The sequence below is a fragment of the Sus scrofa genome, chromosome 5 (assembly GCF_054392235.1).
Source record: "Sus scrofa isolate SSC_HxYL_T2T_F1_AM1 chromosome 5, Sscrofa_HxYL_maternal_Yorkshire_Landrace_v2.0, whole genome shotgun sequence".
Taxonomy (NCBI): Eukaryota; Metazoa; Chordata; class Mammalia; order Artiodactyla; family Suidae; genus Sus; species Sus scrofa.
The window spans coordinates 20,433,344-20,453,800 of NC_139387.1; the positions used below are offsets into that span (position 1 = coordinate 20,433,344).

The 20,457-nt window shown below is 49.4% G+C and overlaps 1 protein-coding gene across 2 annotated transcripts; it reads right to left on the reverse strand.

Moving 5' to 3' along the window:
• Positions 1-1,702: 1,702 nt before the first annotated feature.
• KRT77 (keratin 77) lies at positions 1,703-12,825 on the reverse strand. 2 transcript variants are annotated; one of them, XM_084955786.1, is made up of 10 exons: positions 12,183-12,825; positions 10,882-11,138; positions 9,487-9,701; positions 7,979-8,039; positions 7,157-7,252; positions 6,010-6,174; positions 4,313-4,438; positions 3,987-4,207; positions 3,464-3,498; positions 1,703-3,033 (listed from the first exon to the last, which is right to left on the reverse strand). In XM_084955786.1, exons 2-10 carry the CDS (start codon positions 11,074-11,076, stop codon positions 2,714-2,716), a joined length of 1,434 nt encoding a protein of 477 aa, XP_084811912.1. In that variant the 5' UTR covers positions 11,077-11,138; positions 12,183-12,825; the 3' UTR covers positions 1,703-2,713. The 2 variants fall into 2 exon arrangements, with proteins under 2 accessions (XP_084811912.1, XP_084811911.1); XM_084955785.1 differs by lacking the exon at positions 10,882-11,138.
• Positions 12,826-20,457: the final 7,632 nt, after the last annotated feature.

The window sequence follows — 20,457 nt, forward strand, 5'->3', positions numbered from 1 at the left end:
CCTATTCAGTAATAACCTCGGCATGGTCTGGCTACCGAAGAGCCAAAGCAGGCTCTACACACTACACTCTTGCTGGTCCCCCTGCCTGTCCCAGGGGCCACTCCGCCCTATTCCCTCTGGTGTTGAACGAATGAATATTTTAAATCGTGTTTATACCCTCTGATGTTGAGCTCTGTCTTCCTGTTCCGGTCCTCGTGCTCTTGGTCTTTGAGTTTAAGGGCAGAAATTGCATCGGTCTGCTCCCTCTCTCCTCCTCTTGCAGGTGGCCCCTCTGCCCACCGTCTGCTTTCCCAGCTGGTTCCCCCACAGGTCTGCCGCCTTTCAGAGAGAAGGCAGGGCTGTGCGTGGGAACAGAACATGTTATCAATATGAGTTGCAGTCCTGCTTGAATGAACCCCACATCCAAATTCCATCTGTATCCCTTGAGGGAATGAGAAAGTAGGTCATATCTTTTACGTGATTCCTTTACACAGACTCAGAAATATCACATGGGATGAGGCGATGGCTTAAAGTGCCCCATCCTTGAATTCCTGCATCTCTGCCGCCCTCAGGGGCATCAATTAAAACACCCCTGCCTCTGAACCCCACTGGGTGAAGGACCTCAGCCTCTTGTCTCCCTAGCTCAGTTGCTCCTGTGTGGCTGCCCCTTCTCATTCACACACATCCACCCGCTCTTATCTTTGAGTCTCTGAGCTTGAGTTCCCCTACCTGGAGGGCCCTTCCCTGATTCCTCGCCCACACCTGCCCCAGCTTGCTCCACTTCCCAGCCCTTCCAGAACCCATTGGAACCAAATTTTCCTGCCCTAGCATTTACACCTCCTGAGGCCCTGCTACTCCTTCTCAGTGGGTCTGCCTGTAGCCTTGAAATAGCCTTGTTTCTATCCGGCTGGGAGGTCCCTGGGGGCCCCCCACTCTGATTTTCTGTGACTCTGAACTTTCCCCCTGCCCATGACATATCATTTGGGTTGTGAGTGCCTTCAAATTCAGAAATGTGTTCATTTGGCATCACGCTCCCAGAGTCTGGAGAAAAATAAATTCTCCCTGAACAAATGTGTAACTGAATTTTGAATGATCAGCCACTTTAAGTATTATATTATGTGTGCAAGTATGATTATGTGTGCAAAGTTTATCTCATTTTTAAAGGTTTATTGAAGTATGGTTGACTTATAAGTTTGTAATAATTTCTGCTGTACAACAAAGTGATTGAGTTATACATGGACATAGTTCACATCCATTCTCTTTCAGATTCTTTTCCCACATAGATGATCACAGAATATTGGGTAGAGTTCCCTGTGCAATACAGCAGGTTCCCACTGGCCAATCGTTCCACATACCTCAGGGTGCCTATGCCAATCCCAAACCCTCAGTCCATTCCTCCCTCCACCACTTGTCGGCTTTGGTGACCATAAATTTTTCAAACCTGCGAGTCTGTTTCTGTTCTGCAAAATCCTTTTTTTAGATGCCACATATAAGGGATATCATATGTTGTTTGTCTTTCACTGTCTAACTTCACTTAGTAGGATTATCTCTGGGTTCATCCATGTTGCTGCAAATGGTCTTTGACTTTACGTGCAAGGTTTTTGAAGATTGAGTATTACCCGTACCATAAATAATAGTAACAGCAAACTTTACTTTCCAACTATGAATCATTTCAGAGGCCTGCAGAAAGTAAAAAAGAATAACTTATATGACCAAACAACAGTTTGAGATCACAGAAAATTTATTGCAGAGAGACACCAGAAATGTCAAGCCCTTCAAGGTACAACCTTCAACCAGGAGAGGATGCGGTCACAGTACTTTCTGGGGGACCCACCCTGAGCCTAGCAGATGTCCCAAAAGAATTGTGGACTTGGACGTTGCGCTAGGACTCAGCAAGCAAGTGGAGGTCCCTGAAGATCTTAGCAGCAAATCCACCTTCCCTCTCTCAAGGCCCACAGGGCCCCCTCGGTTGGCCAATATCTTCCCCATCCTGTCCCCTCTGAAGCATCTTATGTGAGAGGGCAAATAAAGAGTCAGAACCTCACAAGGGGCTCAGACTCACAGAGAACAGGACACAAATGGGATTTGGCAGTCTGGGAAAGAGGATGAAGCTACCTTGCAAACAACAGGCAGCTCGCAGACTGGTTCAGGGTTGAGCCCTGGCAAGAGCCAAGTCTGATTCTCAAAATCCTCAGGACCTGGGCACCTAGACAGAATAGTCCAGCATCTTGGACAAGTCGCATGGGTGCCACTACGGAGCAGAGTCCTGGAGGGGCCACACTTCCAAAGAATGGAGCTGTCAGGAGGGACAGGACAGAAAAGCAGGATTGCTGTCCATCGACTCCTCCACTCATTGCTAATTACTTTCCTCCCTGTGGACAAGGACTCCTGCTCTCTGAATATCCCTTTCCCAGGGAATAATGCTTCCTGAGATGGAGATTCAGAATCAGGACCAGAGAGAACTTACAGGTGTCCGATGTGGGCAGCAAATCCACTCCCTATCAACAGCAAAGGAGGAGGCTACAAACCAAGAGGCAGGACTCAGTCCCTGACACAGAAGGTCCCCTTACCAAGCTAGCTTGCCATCTCATCACCTGCTCTCCCCAAACCCTCTCTTTGTGGGTCCCCCTAAGAGACGGATTATTGTTCATAGGGAGGGCGTGGGAAAGGGCACAGGAGAGGGCCCTGCCTTGTGGGGTGTGTGAGCCACAAGGCGTGGCAGAATCCTTGCCCTCTACTCCAGGATTCGCCTATGGGAGGTGTTGGTTGATGTCTGGATGATTTGCACACGGGAGGAGCCGCCGCCCCCGGACTTGCTGCTGCCTTTGCTGCTCCCTCTGTAGCTCCCGCCGCTGCCGCTGCCGCTCCTGCTCCCAAAGTAACCACCTCCACTGCCCCCTCGGGAGCCCCCTCCATAGCCGCCTGAGCCCCCGGGGGAGCTGCCACCGCCATAGCCCCCGCTGCTGTAATCTCCGCTGCCGCCTCCGTAACCTCCAGAGCCTGGGCCACCTCCACCTCCGGCCCCGCTGACAGTCACCTGGCTGCTCTGCACAGCTGTGGGAGAAGGGGAAGGAGGCCCACACAGGCATCAGAAGGATTAAGCAGGGGGACCCACCTGCACCCATCCTCTGGACAGCCCCCTACATCTTTCATCACTGGCAGCATCTGACTTGCAAAAAGGTACACTGGATGACAGTATTCCTGTTTCAAAGGGATGTCAGGGCACGTTTTCATTATTGCTACACCCTAAAGAATCCCAAGGCACTGCTGGTTATTAAGCATCATAAAAATCAAGATAAAGAGCTAAAATCATAACAATTTATTTCAACCAGTTTCTCCGGGCTTTGCAGCTGTGCATGCTGACTTGGGTTTTGCATAGGACTGGACACAAAAACACCGACTTGCCAGGTCCCTGCCAGCCAATCTTCCTGGGCCCTCCCTCCCCCATCACCAACCAGCCCCTCCCCTGGGCTCTGCTACTTACAGATGCTCACATGGCTCTGCAGCTCCCCTGACATTCTGTAAAACCAAAGCCCACACATTAGACAGACACGCAAAGCCAGAGGAAAGCAGGCAGCAGCCTGGAAATGTCAAAAGCAGGTGAGGTATATGCAGGGCAGGGAGGTTAAGGGGGCCGGGGGGGGCGCTATTGGGACCAAAGAGGATTTGAAGCATTTCATGAGAACTTTTAGCACTGGCGGGGGTGGGGGGAGGTCACTGGCTGCAATGGCTAAGGTTGGGGGATAGGCATATCGTGCTTGGAGGCAGGACGGTGATGGCAATGACGCTGCCAGGTCACACACCCTCTGCTTCTGACCTGACCATGTCTGCCCACCCTAGGCTACCAATCTTCCCAGAAAATCTGGGATTGTCTTTTCTCTAGTCAGTCCCTTATACTGTAATAAAAATTAAAATTAAAATAAATAAAATGAAATAAAATAAAATGAAGTATCCATCCCACCACTCCGGGGGTGCAACCTGCCCTTCAGCCTGGAAACATAGCCCACCTGCACTCCTCGCCCTCCAGCAGCTTGCGGTAGGTGGCGATCTCCACGTCCAAGGACAGCTTGGTTCCCAGCAGCTCCTGGTAGTCGCGCAGCAGCCGGGCCATGTCCTCTTTGGCCTGCTGCAGGGCGTCCTCCATGTCCTGCAGCTTCTGCTGTGCGTCCTTCAGGGCCCGGTCTCCTCTCTCCTCCGCATCAGAAATGGCCGTGTACATCTGGTCTATCTGCTCAAAAGATGATCAAGGAGAAGAACCATGTGAAGGGTGAGTTTCAAGAGCCTCACGAGGCAGGGCATTATGGGAGGCAGCCACGCTGAGGACCCAGCTCACCTGCTTCCTGACATTGCTGATCTCTGCCTGCAGCCTCTGGATGGTGATATTGAGCTCAGAGATCTCCATCTTGCTGGTCTTCAGCTCATCTCCATGTCTTCCGGCTGTGATCTGGAGCTCCTGGTACTGAGAGTCAAGGGCAGCATCACAGCCAGCCTGCTACTCATCACAAGCTGCTCCAGAAAGAAGTGAGTCTGCCTTCCTAGACCCTGCCCAAGGCTGCTGTCCTCCAGGGAAGGTCCCAAAGTAAGCCTCCCTAGAGCTGTGACTCCACACACACTTGCATCTGTGCCAAAGTGCCCTCATCTGAGCTGTGACACCACACACACACACACACACACACACACACACACACCTATATCTCGAGACCTCTGTCAGAATCAGGACCAGATAGGACTTGCAGGTGTCTGATGTGGGCAGCCAATCCACATTCTCCATCAACATCAAAATAAGAGCCTCTCTTATTCCCACCAGCCTCTAGACCAGACCCACATCCCCAACAGACGACCCTGCTTCTTGGTATCCTTTTAACCTCCTTTCTCCCCATGGCTACGCTTTTCCCACACTGGGACCCTTTCCCCTTTTCCATCCTACATAGTCCTTCCCAACCTCTTCCAGAATCATTTCTCTAATAGTCAGAACCTCATTTCCTCAGGAGTTTTCAGCATGTTCCAACCTTTATTCACATTTCCCTCTCTATCTCTCTTTTTGTATCTATGTGGCCCCATCAATAGGAAATACTAGCCACAGGCCGTCTGTAAACCCAAGTCCTCAACCACTATAATGAAGGAAGCAAAGGGGAGGGTTGGCTCAAGTGCGTCTCTGCCTTCTGAGGTTTTCACTCTTGACCATCTACCTTCCCAGTCTGATGCCAAAAATCCATGCCATTCATAACACCTGCCTGCAGGACAGTGGGACAGAGGTCACCTGGGATTGGAGTTGGCCACAGGTAATCCACAAGGCAAATCTCAAGTGCCAGGGGTTCAGGATTTAGTGGCTGGCCTGTGACTTAACTGCAGAGTCTTCACCCTCCAGAAAGGCCCGATCTATTTATGTTAAACAGGTAACCGACCATGTGCCCCAAGACTTAGCTACCAAGACATGTACCTGATAATTGAGGGCATATCCTTACCATGGAATATCATGCTGCTGTTAAAAGGATGTAGACTATTTGATGTCACAAAAAGGCATTCATAAGTGAAAGTGAAAGAGAAAAGTACAAAACTATATTTTAAAAGATCGATGAAAAATAAGGGGGAAAAAACGTGATGGTGGTTGAGAGCATAGATTTGCAGGTGGCACACTTGAGTTTCATTAAATTCTGCTTCTGCCACTTCCCAGCCATAAGACCCAAGAGAATTTAGGTAGCCTCATACTCTATCATCTGTAAAGTAGGAGAAATGAGATATTTACCTCATAGGGTTGTTGTAAGGAGTAAATGAGATAATATATGTAAAGCACTCACTGCAGAGCCTGGTACATGTGAGTTTTCCATAAACATTAGCTACAAAGAACTGGTGGAAAATAAGCTGACATACTAATAGCGGTAGTGAGATATGAGTAATCTTCATCTGTAAATCTCAACATTTTCTATAGCAAGTGTGGCTTACTTTAGACATGAGAGAAAGGCAATACACATTCTGGGAGGTGAGTCTGGTTTAGGGTACTGTGTCTGGGCTGGGGGTGGAGGAGCTCACCTTGGTCTGGTACAGCGCCTCAGCCTCTTCCTTGCTCTTTTGTGCGATCAGCTCATACTGGGTCCGCACCGCATCGATGATGCTGTCGAGATCCAGGGAGCGGTTATTGTCCATGGACAGGATGACATTGGTGTCTGTGATGTTGGTCTGCATCTGAGACAGCTCCTGCAAGGCGTGGAGCACAGGCTGACTCCTTCCACTCGCCTCCTGGGGACCTCAGTTTCCCTCTGCCGCCCCCTCAAGGCTCCCTGGGGAAGCCAGAAGCCTGGGTCAGACAGGAGTCCTAAGTTCTTGAATTATTGTTATGCACCATTGGGCACCTTCACTGAAGGTAAAGGCACCAGACCTTAGCCTCCAGGGAGAGGAAAGGAGTCTGAATCCAGAGACCATCACATCTCTCCTGGACCCTCCATCCCTACCTTGCTCTGGCTTGGCTGCCATCTTAAGCTGGACCCCTGCCAGACAGATTTGCCCCCTTGAAACCTTGTGAGCTCTCGGAAGCAGTAGAAAGGACTCCAGGTGGGCAGACCCTCAGATCCGCTTTCGAGTCTGGGCTCTACCATTAACCAGATGGGTGACTGAGCAAGTATCTGAATCTCTCAGTGCCTCGGTTCTCCCACCTGTAGCCTGGAGATACCCAAGCACAGTAACACTCCCAGCACAGCACCCAGCCCAGCGCAAGTGACCCCAAGCTGGAGCCTGGTGATAAACAGGACCAGGTGGGAGCAACGCTCTGTCCTCACCTCTGCAGTCTTCGTCCATCTCTGTTCCCTTTAAGATCCACAGTGTCCTCTCCCACAGAGGTCCCTGAGAGCCCCACTGACTCCCCAGCGCCGATGAAGGTGTCTGGTTGGTTTTGCCCCTGTGTCCCAGGTGTGGACCTCATTTTCCAGACAGAAGCAGAGTCTGCTCCCCCTTCTGCAGACTCCCATCTCCACCCCACCCCGGAATCCTGAGCTATGGGGGTTGAGAGGATGGCTGACTCCAGGCCCACAGAGCTGAGGTGACTGAAGAGTCCCTAGAGAGTAATGTTGGGTGACCCGCCCCGTCTTATATCCCATATGCCGTGTCAGATATAGAAAAGAGAAGGGTTTCTTAGGAGGATTGAACTCACCATCGCATATAAATAGTTGAGATAGTCACTCACCAATTGAAATAAACATTTCAGGAACTCAACCTCCTCAAACAGAATGTCTGCCTTAGACTGCAGGTCCACTTTGCTCATATAAGAAGCATCCACATCCTGAACAGCAAGCAAAGACAAGTAGTCTGACTTTATTGCCCAGGTGTCTCCTGCCACCAGCTGCATGGAGTTTCCCCAGGCAAGTGGCAAAGCCTCCCTGGGTTTATTTCCTTGCCTGCAAATTTCCTCACTTCACTCCAATAAGGGACCAGAAAACCTAGGCTTTCAAGGCCCGAAAGAAGTGTTCCTGATCCCAGTCAGTCATGCAAAACACTCTAGGTCCCTTCCCAGGCCCTAAGGCCTCATATGACTGACACTTAAAGGCTGCCTGTTAATTTATTTATTTATTTTTTCTTTTTACTGCCACACCCGAGGCATATGGAAGTTCCCAGGCAAGGGGGTGAATCAGAGCTGCAGCTGGAAGCTACACCACAGCTCACAGCAACGCTAGATCCTTAACCCACTGAGTGAGGCCAGGGATCAAACCCACATCCTCATGGATATTAGTCAGGTTCTTAACTCACTGAGCCATGACAGGAACTCCTAAAAGCGTCTTGATAACTTAATTCCACTATCAGGACCCTGGGGTGATTAAAAACTCAAGGATGCCTAAAGATTCACATTAGCAGCACTTTCGAACTTACACTTCAGTATCAGGCCCCAGCATCCGGGAAACATGCTCAACAAGCTGGCCCCCAAGATCACCTGTCCACCTCTCAGTCACACAGCATCCCACAGGAATCCCTCCTTCTGCTCAGCCTCCTGGACCCACAGGCCATCCCTCACCTTCTTCAGGATGACAAAGTCATTCTCACAGCTGGTCCTCCGGTTGATTTCTTCCTCATACCTGTTGGGGGAAAGGCAGAAACACAGACAGGCTGCAGGGGCTGACCGTGGCTCCCGGAGATGTCTCCTTGAAGTGGGAGGCTCAGAATTCTCTGAAGGTTTCCTGTTCGGACCTTGGGCTGTCCCCTGCCAGGGCCTGCTGCTCTTGCTGACAAGCAGCTAGAGCCACCTCTTGGCTCTCCAGGTCAACAGAAGGGACAACATCCCTAAGTGGAAAACTCAGAGCCACACAGAATGCCCCCAAACTGTGCTTTTAATTTTGATGTTTTACTTTTGTAAAGGTGTCAAGCCCAATCATTTTTTTTTTAATTAAAACATAAAGTAACAATCTCTTTCACTAAACTTTTTTAAAGAGAAAAAATTTTCACTTGCCGCTCTGCCCCCATCACCTTCAACGTATGTTTCATTTCTCCCTTGTTGATGCACACGCACACAAAGCTCTATTGGCCCAACTCAGCAAGTGCATCCAAGCAATGTTAAGAGAAGCACCCTGGGGGTTCCCATCGTGGCTCAGTGGTTAACAACCCAACTAGCATCCATGAGGACATAGGCTCGATCCTTGGCCTCGCTCAGTGAATTAAGGATCCACATTGCCAAGAACTGTAGTGTAGTTCGCAGACGAGGCTCAGTCCCATGTTGCTGTGGCTGGGGCATAGGCCAGCAGCTGCAGCTCCAATTCAGCCTGGGAACTTCCATATGCTGCAGGTGTGGCCCTAAAGAGACAAAATAAAAGCACACCCTGTACCCCCACACCAGTACGGGGTGGGGCGAGGGTTGGGCAGAGGCTACTCTGTTGCCTATACAGAAGCAACTGACTTGGAATTAAGCAAGTCCTGTCACCCCAGCCATTATTATTAATAATAGCTGGTGCTCATTGAGTAGCTTTGTATGTGCAGAAACAGCCTAACGTAATAATAATTTCGTCTAAACCAATGATTCTCCATGTTGGTCTCAGTCCACCAGCATCAGCATCACTTGGAAGCATGTTAGAAACACAGACACTCTGTGCCCATCCCAGACCTGCTCCATCAATCTGATCTTAACTAGCCAATGCATGCTACAGTTGGAGAGCCATGGATCTACCCCTCACAACAATCCAACAAGGAAGAGACTTACTATCCCCACTTTGCTAATGTGAAAACTGAAGGATTGGAAAGACGTCCTTGCAGGCAGCCAGAAAGTGGCAGAGCCCACACAGGAAAACTCAGGCCCATCTGGCTCCAACATCCATGAAGCTACTCTGCTTCCCCTCCTCACCCACTACGGTTGAGAGCTGACTGGTACCATATGCAAAATGGCGACTGTGCAGTGCAGAGCCTGCCAGGCTGTCACTGGTGGCCCGGGTCCCCGAACCCCTTACTCGTTAACACTAAGCAGAATGCCTTGCCACTTGAGCCAGCCCCCTGACTTGCTTCTCCCAACTGTCCTCGCTCTTTCTGGAGCCTCACTTATTCTTGTAGTCCTCCACGACATCCTGCATGCTTCTGATCTCCGAGCTCTGGCGCATCTGCTCCGCATTGAGAAAATCCACCTGCTTCTGAAGCTTGCTGATATAGCTCTCCAAGATGGGCTCCAGGTTGTTGGTCCAAGTCGACGTGTTTATCTGCTGCAGCAGCTCCCATTTTGTTTGTAGCACCTGGTTCTGCTGCTCCAGGAATCTCACCTAAGAGCAAGAGACCTCCAAGGTCACCCCAGACCGTGGATCCAAGAAGCCCTCCCACAGGTAGGAGAACGTGCAGCCCCATGGCATGTCCAGACCTCAGAGAATCAGGACGGCCCCTCTAGGAATCAGAGGGCTTGCTGTTTCTGGGACCGGGGCACACGAATGTAGTGCGGGTTTCTGATGGTTGACCAATGGCTGTAAGGTCACCTTGCCTCAGTTAACAGGAAGCTAACTCTGCTGTTGAAGGCAAGTCCCCCCCAGTCGAGTGCCCTGTTTCCTTTCACTCCACTCCCTATGCTAGAGCTGTGCCTCCCCACCCTTAGCTGCTTGTGCCAATGTCATGAAGTGGTGATCAGAGCATCTGAAATACTGACACATTCAAGGCTCACTTCTCACCATGCCTGAAACACTCCATGTGACTGAGGAGAGGAGAAAATAAGAGGTGAGGGACAACCTGGCTTAGAGTATTAAACTGTTTCCTGAGCAAACCTGCCTGGGTGTCCACTACGCTTCAGGCTCCCCAACCTCTGCTGCTGGCTAGTATGTTTTTCAGGAAGGTCACCTGATTTAAACATTTCCGTAACCCAGACAGAATCTTAAATATAGATTTTTGTTGTTGTTGTTGTTGTTGTTAAGTTGTGTGATGCATTCTAGAGCCCCCACAGTAAGGACTTGGGGGTTGTTTGGAGTTTGGGAAATGCTCGTATCGCTGTTTCCTTCATTAGCACGAAGGATAGAGAGTGGACATTAGCCTATATTCTCACTACCTCTTCCTCCAAAACTGTGCTCACCAAAGTCAAATACAGGGTCCAAAGAGCTGACTGGCTGTGCAGATCAAGTGCCTGGACTGACCGTCACATGATGATCAGCTCTCACCTTACCTCTGCCAGCAGCTCACCCTGTCCTGACTTGGGTGAGGACAGTGGATGCCCCCGTGCTTAGCTCAGGTGTGTACACACAGACACACAGACACACACACACACACACACACACACACACACACACACACACACTCCAGAATCCGCCCAGGAGCTGTGGGGATGGGGTGGAGGAGTAAACACACTGTTTCGTGCAGTCAGTCCCTTACAATGTGGCACTGAGGAGGGGGGGCCCAGAATCCCTGGGTCTTGAGACTGTCCATCTGAGGGGCCAGCCCTTGTTAACTCCCTTTGGGTTTTACCTCTAGGCTGGAAGGTATGTGCAGAGAACGCTGTTTCCCACGACTCATTGCTGTCAGCTTTATCAGCCAGAGATAAGGCAGCCAGCCCTCCTGGGTTTGTCGACATGACTTGTGACACCTCCGTGAGAAACCTCTGCCACCTGGCCTATCTTCACCCCAGCGGTACTCCAGGGAGGGCAGAAACTGGACACTCATGCACAGTCCCGTGCTATGTGGTCGGACCAGAGGAAAGACTCACGGTCCCATGGGGAAGCTCCCTGTCAAACAATGAGGGGGCAGTGGGATGACTCTGGGGGCTCTGGGTTTAGCCTGACCCCTCCCCCCATCAAAGAAAAGGTGGTTCTCATTAGGCCAGCCACAGGGCAGAGGCTGGCTGGCTCCAGGGAGTACCAGGCCATTTTCATGAGATTTCACCATTAGAAAAAGCACTGCAAACCATTGCCATTTTTCCCCACGTCGTCTCAAACTTTCATGGGCTGTGTCCTAACAACAACATCAGGGGAAGCTCAGGTAACACAGGTAAAACTTAGCATCCCGCTGAGCTGACCTTCTTCCCGGTTGAAGCACAGCCAGCCCAACCTCTCTGACCTGCTCATGGCACTTCAAGCACAGCAAGCTTTAGTGCCTCCAGCAGCCCCAATCTCCCCAGTCTTTGCCTGGCTAACTCCTAGTCTCCTTTAGATCTTAACTAGGGCATGTCATCCCCTTGCCGTCTCCCCTTCATAACCCCCTATTCTTTTCCCTCGTGGCATCCACCATGATTTCAGTCTTTTGTTGTTGGGGTTTGTGTTTGTTATATTTTGGGGGGATTTGGGGGCCATGCCTGCAGTGTGCAGAGGTTCTTAGGCCAGATATGGAAGACCTGTGTTCTTGTCACCCTGAAGTGTCTGGCATATAGTAGATGCTTAGTGAATGTTTGTGGTCTGGATGGATGGGTAGATGGACAGATGGATGGATGAGTGGGTAGATGGGTGGGTGAATGGACAGATGAATGGGTGAGTGCGTGGACGGATGAATGGAAAGTGAAAAATGATGAATGAGATCATTACATAATGTATCTTGTCTGTTGAGTGTTTTTACACCTCGTGTCTGCTTTCCTGGCAAAAGGACAAAAGAGGGATAAATCCCCTCAATAAGCCAAATTGAGGCCTAAGTGAAGTAAATGCTTTCTTAGGGTCCCAGGATACAGACATCTATAAGTGACTGTCACCACCTGAGACAGCACAGTGGGGTGAGAGGCAGCAGGGCACAAGGTCATTTGACCAAAGACCAGAGACTCTGCCTGCCCCTGGGACACTCACCTTGTCAATGAAGGAGGCAAACTTGTTGTTGAGAACCATGATCTGCTCCCGTTCTTGGGTCTTAATCCTCTGAATTTCAGGGTCCACCTCCAGGCAAAGTGGTTCTAAGAGGCTCTGGTTAATGGTCACTTCTTGGATGCCCCCCGGGGGACAAGAAAAAACAAAACCTCCAACCCCAAAATTGCTACCCCCAAACCCAGAACCCCCCAGACTACCTCCTCCATAGCCACCACCCCCAAAGCCACCACCCCCAAAGCTTCTGCCCCCTCCAAATCCTCCTCCCGCTCCCCTACCCTGGCAGAAACTGCTGGCACTTCTCCCCACTAGGCTGATGGAGATGCTTTTACTGCCACCCAGGTTGTAGAGGCTCCTGGAGCCAAACCTCCCTGCATGGCTCCCATACCCACCACCACCACCACACCTTCCCCGAGCCTGACACACAGATCCCACAGCCCGGCTCCCATCGCCAGAGCCTGCAGGGGAACCAACACTATAAACCCGACTGCTCCTGGAGCTAAACGCCGACCGGGAGCTAAACTGGCGGCTCATGATTCCTGGAGCATCCAGAAAAGTAGACAAGAGAAAAGACCCAGCGGGATGGAAGGGGGCAGAGAGTGAGGAGGAAAGGAGCTATGACTCCTTTGACGAGAGAGCTGGCTCAGTCCCTATATATACACACATTCGCTGGGCTGGGCACTTTCTGGAGCCTGGGAAGAGAGTAGGTATGTTTAATTTGCCTGACAGGAACATCTGTTTCAAACCTCACACCTATAAGTTGCAGAAATCACACTGCAGACAAACTTCCCCAACTTGATCATTTATCATTCATCTCCTGCCACTTAGAGATCAGAGCACAATTGTCTCTCACTTTGAGTTGCTGGAAACTCCTATAGAGTTTCCCCCCAATCATTAGTTGATATCTTCCTAAGGAACTCCACCGTAGAGTCGTTTGTTTTGGGGTGTGCCCAGGGAGAACTGGGGCAAAGCTAGGGGTTGTCTAGTTGCCTTGGGACCACAGCTAGGACAAGGGTGGAGACACCAGCTGCCACAGCATTAGTCTGGTGAGGCAAGAGTTTTGTTCTGACTACCCCCACACTCTGCTTCTGCTCCCACTGTTATCATCACACACCCCAAATTTTAATCACCCAGAAAAAACCAGGTATTGTGGTCATTGAGCGCAAGTGAAAGCAGAGGACTCTGCCTAAGACTGGCCCCATTTTCTGGGTGCATCATGTGCTTCTCCGTACACCTCAGGCCCCTCGAATGCAATGAGATGAGGGCCTGTAGCACTAAAAGTCTGTGGTTGTAGATGCATGGACCATATCTATCAGGACCTCACACTGTCTTCTAGATCAAGGGACAAACTATCATGAGATCTCTTTTTTTTCCCCTCCATTTCCAATCTATTGTAGACCAATGCTTTTGTAAAACAGGACAAAAATGAATTACCCTGAAAGGGAGATTTTTGCTAAAAGATGCAAAATATAAGCCTCCTTTTTTTAGTTTTTAGATTCAATAGACACATAACTATTCCGTTGCTAAAAGGAAAACAATATTTTTAGCTGCTGAATGATTATTTTCATATTTTGTATATATCTCCTCTCAAACCAGTAACAAAGTGCCCAGGACCAGAGCTGGCATGTGGGTCCATATTCTGGAAAGTACTATTCCAGATAGCAAGCATAAGAAGTTCATTCAATGAGCATCATTGTCAGCCACCTAAAAATGTGCCCTTTGCAACCAAACAGAAGATGACCTTCATCCAAAACTTAATAATAATAATAATACAATAATAATAATAATAATAGCAACTACTTGGAGGAAAAAACCTTAAACATCCAGACTTAGAAAAATGGCTAAATGATGGCTTTGCCCCCTTTGATAAAGTTTGTTTTTTTGTTTGTTTGGTTGGTTGATTTTTGCCATGCCTGCAGCACATGGAAGTTCCTGGGTCAGGGATCAAACCTGAGCCACAACAGCAACCCAAGTCACTGCAGCGATGATGCCAGATCCTTAACTTGCTGAGCCATGTAGGAACTCCTTAGACACAGTTATTTTAAAGGATCATGATGGAGACCATGTAGCAGCATTGGAGATGGCATGATACAGTGTTAAATGAAGGAAGCCAGATACACAAGGGTGCCTGTGCTGTGAACTCATAAATATTAAGAATGCAGAGAGGGCAGGTTTAAAAAGTAACACAGAGAGTGAATTGATTCATTAAGGGTTGTAGGCGGGTTTTTCCCTGTAGTATCCTTTTCCTTCATTTTTGTGCAATAAGTAAATATTTTTGCAAAAGTTGGGATCGAAATCCTGGCTGCCAACAGCAATAGTGGTGGGAAAGAGCAAGACAGGTGCTGGGGAGCAGAGGTGAGAAGCATCCTGAGGCTGAGAGAGGCTCTGTGGGCAACCTCCACGCCTCCATGCTTTCCTAACTGCCCAGTAACTATTTAGTGGACCATCTCCAGGAGACACTATGGGGTAGAAAGACAGTGAGCTTGAGATTTCGAGTCACAGGAGATGGTTTCAGCTCCCAGCCCCACTTCTACTGGCCTGTGATCTTAGACAAGTTGTACTGTAGAACCTCAGATACTTAAAGAAATCAAGAGTATCTGTTTCTCGGAGTCAATACTATAAAGCATAAAGAAAAGCACAGGGAGTTCCTGTCGTGGCTCAGTGGTTAACGAATCCGACTAGGAACCATGAGGTTGCGGGTTCAATCCCTGCCCTTGTTCAGTGGGTTAAAGGATCCGGTGTTGCCGTGAGCTGTGGTGTAGGTTGCAGATGCGGCTCGGGTCGCGTGTTGCTGTGGCTCTGGCGAAGGCTGGTGGCTATAGTTCCGATTCGACCCCTAGCCTGGGAACCTCCATATGCCGCAGGAACAGCTCAAGAAAAACACAAAAAGACAAAAAGAAAAAAGAAAAGAAAAGAAAAGCACAGAACACTGCAATACACTAAGCAAGCATAGGCGTAGCTACTCTCAGATGCGGCTAAGATGACCAAAGGTCCCACTTTACCTGGACTTTCAGTGCTTCAACCAGGACAATCCCAGGCAAGTCAGAGGTAGCCACCCTAGTCTGAGCACCTCAGGTCTGTGCAGCCTTTGTCCTGATCCTAACCCCCTTAGGGAGCTCTTGGTAAGAGGGGAAAACAAGCCTCAGCCCCCAGGCACAAGAGACACAAGGAAAAACACCAGTAGAGCCAGAGGAAGAAAAGGGAAGTGGATCCAGTGATTAGGACAGGTCAGTGTGAGAGACTGGGCTGGAGGCAAGGATTCCAAGGCAGAAAAAAGAAAGGATGTATGGAGAAGGGACAGTGGGACCCTGACAGCAAGCAGTAAGGGTGTGGGGAAGATCCTTGGGTTGAGCATCTCAAAACCTGGCTCTGAATCTGCCCCTGCCCCTTCCTGGCCCCATGGCTTGGACACTTAGCTCCTTGAGCCTCATTTTCCTGGCTTGTAAAATAGTGATAATCACACTAGCCTCATATGGGTGAATACAGTCAATATCTGAGGTCAAATATTGGAACTCCAAACAGTCATACAAGTGGCGTTCCCTCCCCCGCCACTTTCCCTGAAAGCTCTAGACCAAGTGAGCCAACCCCTCACTTGGAGCAATGCTTTCTGCATCACTCACTTGCAACTCTTGGGATGAAGAATGTCCACTATTAAACCTTTTGTGTGTCTCTTTACCACCAAGTAAAAAGGAAGCTCACCCAAGTTTATATTGACTCCCATGCTGAATATGAGGAATTCTTCAATTGTGATGAAATAAAAGAAGAAGCCCCAGACAACAGATGTTAGAAAAACCCTTTGGTCTCTGGCTGTGTCTAGCTTCCAGCATCCAGTGCCAATAGCCCAACTTAACTCCTGACAGCTGGATGGGCCCCAGGGAGCTACTGTCATTCTCTTGAAGGGCTGGGGCAAGAGGATGCCCAGAAATACTGCTAACTAAGCCTTTGGTGTAAGCTGATCACTATTCTTTCCTCCCTCAACACAAGAGAAAATTGGCTTAAAGTGAAGCAAGAGAGATTTTACTTGTCCCAAAGGAGACACTTAAACTCAGGTCAATGTTAGATGGTGGAAGAGGTTTCTAGGACAAATTTCTATTCTTAAAGAAAACCCTTCAATTGGTTAAATGGAACAGAGCAGTAGTTTCTAAACTTGCTACATGCTGGAATCACCTAGAGAGCCTCAAAAACCACTGGTGCCTGTACCCATCCCAAGAGACTGGGATTTCACTCAACTGGGGGTGGGGGGGGGAGGTAGTCTGGGCTTTGAAATTTTTTAAAGGTCCCAGGTGGTTTTAATGCAAGTCTGAAAACCATTGGCCTGGAGGAAGCGAAAGGATGAATGAAATAGCATCTTGAGATTTCATCCAGTTCTTAAGACCAAACAATGACACTGATCATAATACTAACATTAACCTGCTATCGAGAGCTTTCAATGGGCCATGCACTGTGCTAGTGGATGATGTCGTTAGATCTCAAAACCAACATTATAAGGAAGATATTCTTTTTCTCACCCTTACTCTACAGATGGGGAAGAGGAGACTTGGAGAGATCAAGGAACTTGTCCAAGAACTCACAGGTGAAAGTGGTGGAGCGGAGATTTGAACCCAGACACTCCCACTCGGGAACCCACATGTACTGCAGAAGAGGTGGGGTCTTTGGAGGTCCCGCCTGTCCACATCCCTTCCCACCTGCTTCCCTTAAAAGGAAAGTGAAAAGTCATTTGAGGGCTCCAGCTTGCCCTTCCTGTCTCCCAGGTACTGAAACCCAGGGCTGCCAAGAGGGCGAGGTCCAGGGCAGCTATCAGCCACCAGATCGCAGTCTCTGGCAGCAGCGGGAGGCAGAGAAGAGTTGCTAATATGACTGGCAGGGGCAGCCCCTGCACATCTGTTCCCCATCTCACCCCGTATCTCTCGGGTCTGGAGGTGGATACCACAGGGCAGCACAGAAGTGTGGCAGGGCATGGGGACAGAGACAGGACCCCTCGGGCAGAGAAAGAGAGGGAGAGAGAATTTCACTGCAGCTTCCACCTGGGGAGGAGGGGAGAGCTGCAGCCCTGATGTAGGTCTGGGGGCCTTCCATCCCCTTGAAACGGGAGCTTTTGGACTCCTGGGCCCAGAGGGAGGCAATGACGCGACAGGGATCAGAGAGCACTGATCCTGGGAGGGAATCAAAGCTCCTAGCTTGGGCTTCCCGCACCTTCAGACCACTAACCTCCCCACACACTGTCACACCTGGACAGGTGATGGAAGCCATCAACCCAGCACCTTCATTATATAAGAAGGAAATAGGTACAAAGAGGATAGGACTCGGTCAAGGTTAAAAGGCAAAGTGGATGGAGCAGCTGGAAAAAGCATTCAAATATCCTCCTTCCCAATCCGAAAAAGAACAGGAGGCCTCTGAGGAATTCCCAGAAGCCTCTGTGCTCCCAGAGCCTAGGAGACATGGGCACGGGGGCTGGGGGTGGGGAGGAGAGGGGCTGCTGCCTGCAGGGGTGGGAAGATGGTGCTGGGCAGGCAAGGACACCCACGGTGAATCCTTCTCCTGATCTCTGGGTTAGAGGGAGGGTTTAGGGCAACAACTAAGCCTTCAAACTCCTCTTCCGGCCCCAAACCAGCCAGGACCCCATCTCAAACATCCTTTAGACTAGAATCCCAGCCATTCTACCCCAAGCCCAGAAACTAAGAATCAGGCAGTGTCTCTCTTTCTCATCAAATTTAAGAAGTGCTCTTGGGCCAGGAGCCCTCACTAGGTCTCAGAGCAGCCCTGCACCTTCTCATGGTCAAGGTCCAGAGATAATACTGTTCCGGGCATATAAACTCCTCCATCCAACATGCTGGAAGCCATGGCTATTAATGCACCCATTTGTAAAGCTGGCAACCCTCTCTTGTTTCTGAGGTGAAGAGAGCAGCTGCACAGGTGTGGGCCTGAAGGAAAATAAGACTGCGGGTTAGACTTGGATTGAATTCCAAGAGAAACAGAGAGGTCCTGGCAGGGGACTGGGCAGAGGTGCCTCCTTATGTTGGAGCAAATTGGGAGACAAGGAGTTCACAAGTTGGCCCAGCGGTAATGAACCCAGCTAGTATTCATGAGGACGCAAGTTTGATCCCTGGCCCCACTCAGTGGGTTAAGGATTTTGCATTGCTGTGGCTGTGGTGTAGGCTGGCAGCCGCAGCTCTGATTCACCCCCTAGCCTGGGAAATTCCATATGCTGTGGGTGCAGCCTTAAAAAGACAAAAAAAAAAAAAATTTAATTGGGAGATAAGACAGACTCAAGGTCACAGGGCTGGTTAGTGGTGGAATGAAGACCAGAATCTCAAATCCATGGGAGGAAAATGAGAACTGTGGGAAATTTCCAGGTCAGGTCTCATCTGGCCTTTGGTGGTCTAGATCAGAGTCCTATATGAACATAAGGAATTAACAATTTATAATAACTCCCTCCTTTAAAAAATAAGTGATTTCAGGAGTTCCCGTCGTGGCTCAGTGGTTAACAAATCCGACTAGGAACCATGAGGTTGCGGGTTCGATCCCAGGCCTCGCTCAGTGGGTTAAGAATCCGGCATTGTCATGAGCTGTGGTGTAGGTCGCAGACACGGCTTGGATCTGGCATTGCTGTGGCTCTGGAGTAGGCCAGCAGCTACAGCTAGGATTAGACCCCTAGCCTGGTAACCTCCATATGCCGCAGGTGCAGCCCTGAAAATAAATAAATAAATAAGTGGTTTCCAGAAATGTTGGCCATGATTAGTAATGGCCCTTTATTGAGCTCTTTTTACATATGCCAGGAGATGAATAGATGGCATCACTCAACACACACAATCTCATTTTACTACTGAGATGGGGGATGTTGGGCAGCTTGCCTGAGACTTTGAACTTAGGCTGCTGGCATTTGAATCCCAGCTCCCCTACTTACCTAGTCGGAGGACCCTAGATAATTTCAGTCATCTTTCTTGCCTCAGTTTCTTCATTTGTAAAGTGTAGGGAAGAATCCTACCTACCTCCGTGGAAATGAAGTTGATTCTTTAAAAGCTGTTAGCAGAATGCCAGGCAACAAGAGAGCCTCCATTTTAGTGATTATGATAGTGCTGCTTGAGACTCATGAATGTCTGTTAACCAAATTGTATTTTCCATCCAGCTTCCTTTAGCAGATCCTTCCTTTATCAAGTCATTGCAAGCAGGAAAACATGGGTCTGTGACAGATTGTTCAGTGTACAAAAGATGCAGGAGAGGTTTTCTTTAATCATGGGCTTAAAGGAACCTGGCGAGTTCTTAATCTGTTTGAAACAAGTCAAAAGCATCTCTTCTGTCATGAGGCTAAAGGCACCTCTCTCTACATTGCATTTACCGCCTGGAGGGATGTGTAGCCAGTGCTGGGTTCGCTTTTTGTTTTTTGGGTTTTTTTGGTTTGTGTGTGTGTGTCTTTTGGGGGCTGCAGGTGCAGCATATGCAAGTTCTCAGGCTAGGAGTTGAATTGGAGGTGCAGCTACCAGCCTATACCACAACCACAGCCACACCAGATCTGAGCCTCACCTGCGACCTATGCAACAGCTCACGGCAATGCTGGATGCTTAGCCCACTGAGGAATGCCAGGGATCAAACCCTTGTCCTGATGAATATGAGTCGGGTTCATTACCACTGAGCCACAACGGGAACTCCAGGGGGTTCTCTTTTGAGAGGTGAGTTTACACCCCCTTTGAGCCCAGGCTGCGGTGGGCAGCTGCCAGGTCTTCCTCTCTCTGAATCATACTATCCCAGGTAAGCTTAGAGCCAGAACATTCTCTGTCAAAGCCATGGTTGTATGTTGTGTTTTTCTAGGCTGTGAATATTTGGCAGCTGTGTGTTTACTCAGCTAAGAGTTTCTGTGTTCACCAGCAGGCGTGTCCTTTCTTTCTGCTTATCATTGTCAGTCATGAGGACCACACTTTAAAGAGCAGGTATTCTCCCGTGGGCCCACCTTTTATTTTGCTTCTCCCACCTGTATATCCCTGGTTTGAGAGGGGCCTCCTGGGTTCTGCACTGAGCCCACATTCTGTCCAAGTCCTGGATCTGCCTGATTCTGTGCTGTGTCTGGGGTAGGGGTCAGGAGTGACCTGTCCCAAGGCCATTCAAGTTCTCTGTCGGCTCTCATAACTCTTCGTATTTGAAGGCTCCACTCCACATCATGTCAAACATGTTGAAATACATCCTCCATATACATAATTTGGGGTTATATAACATTTGAATTTTTTTAATTGCTTTTAAAAACATTTGACTATCAGCAACTCACTTG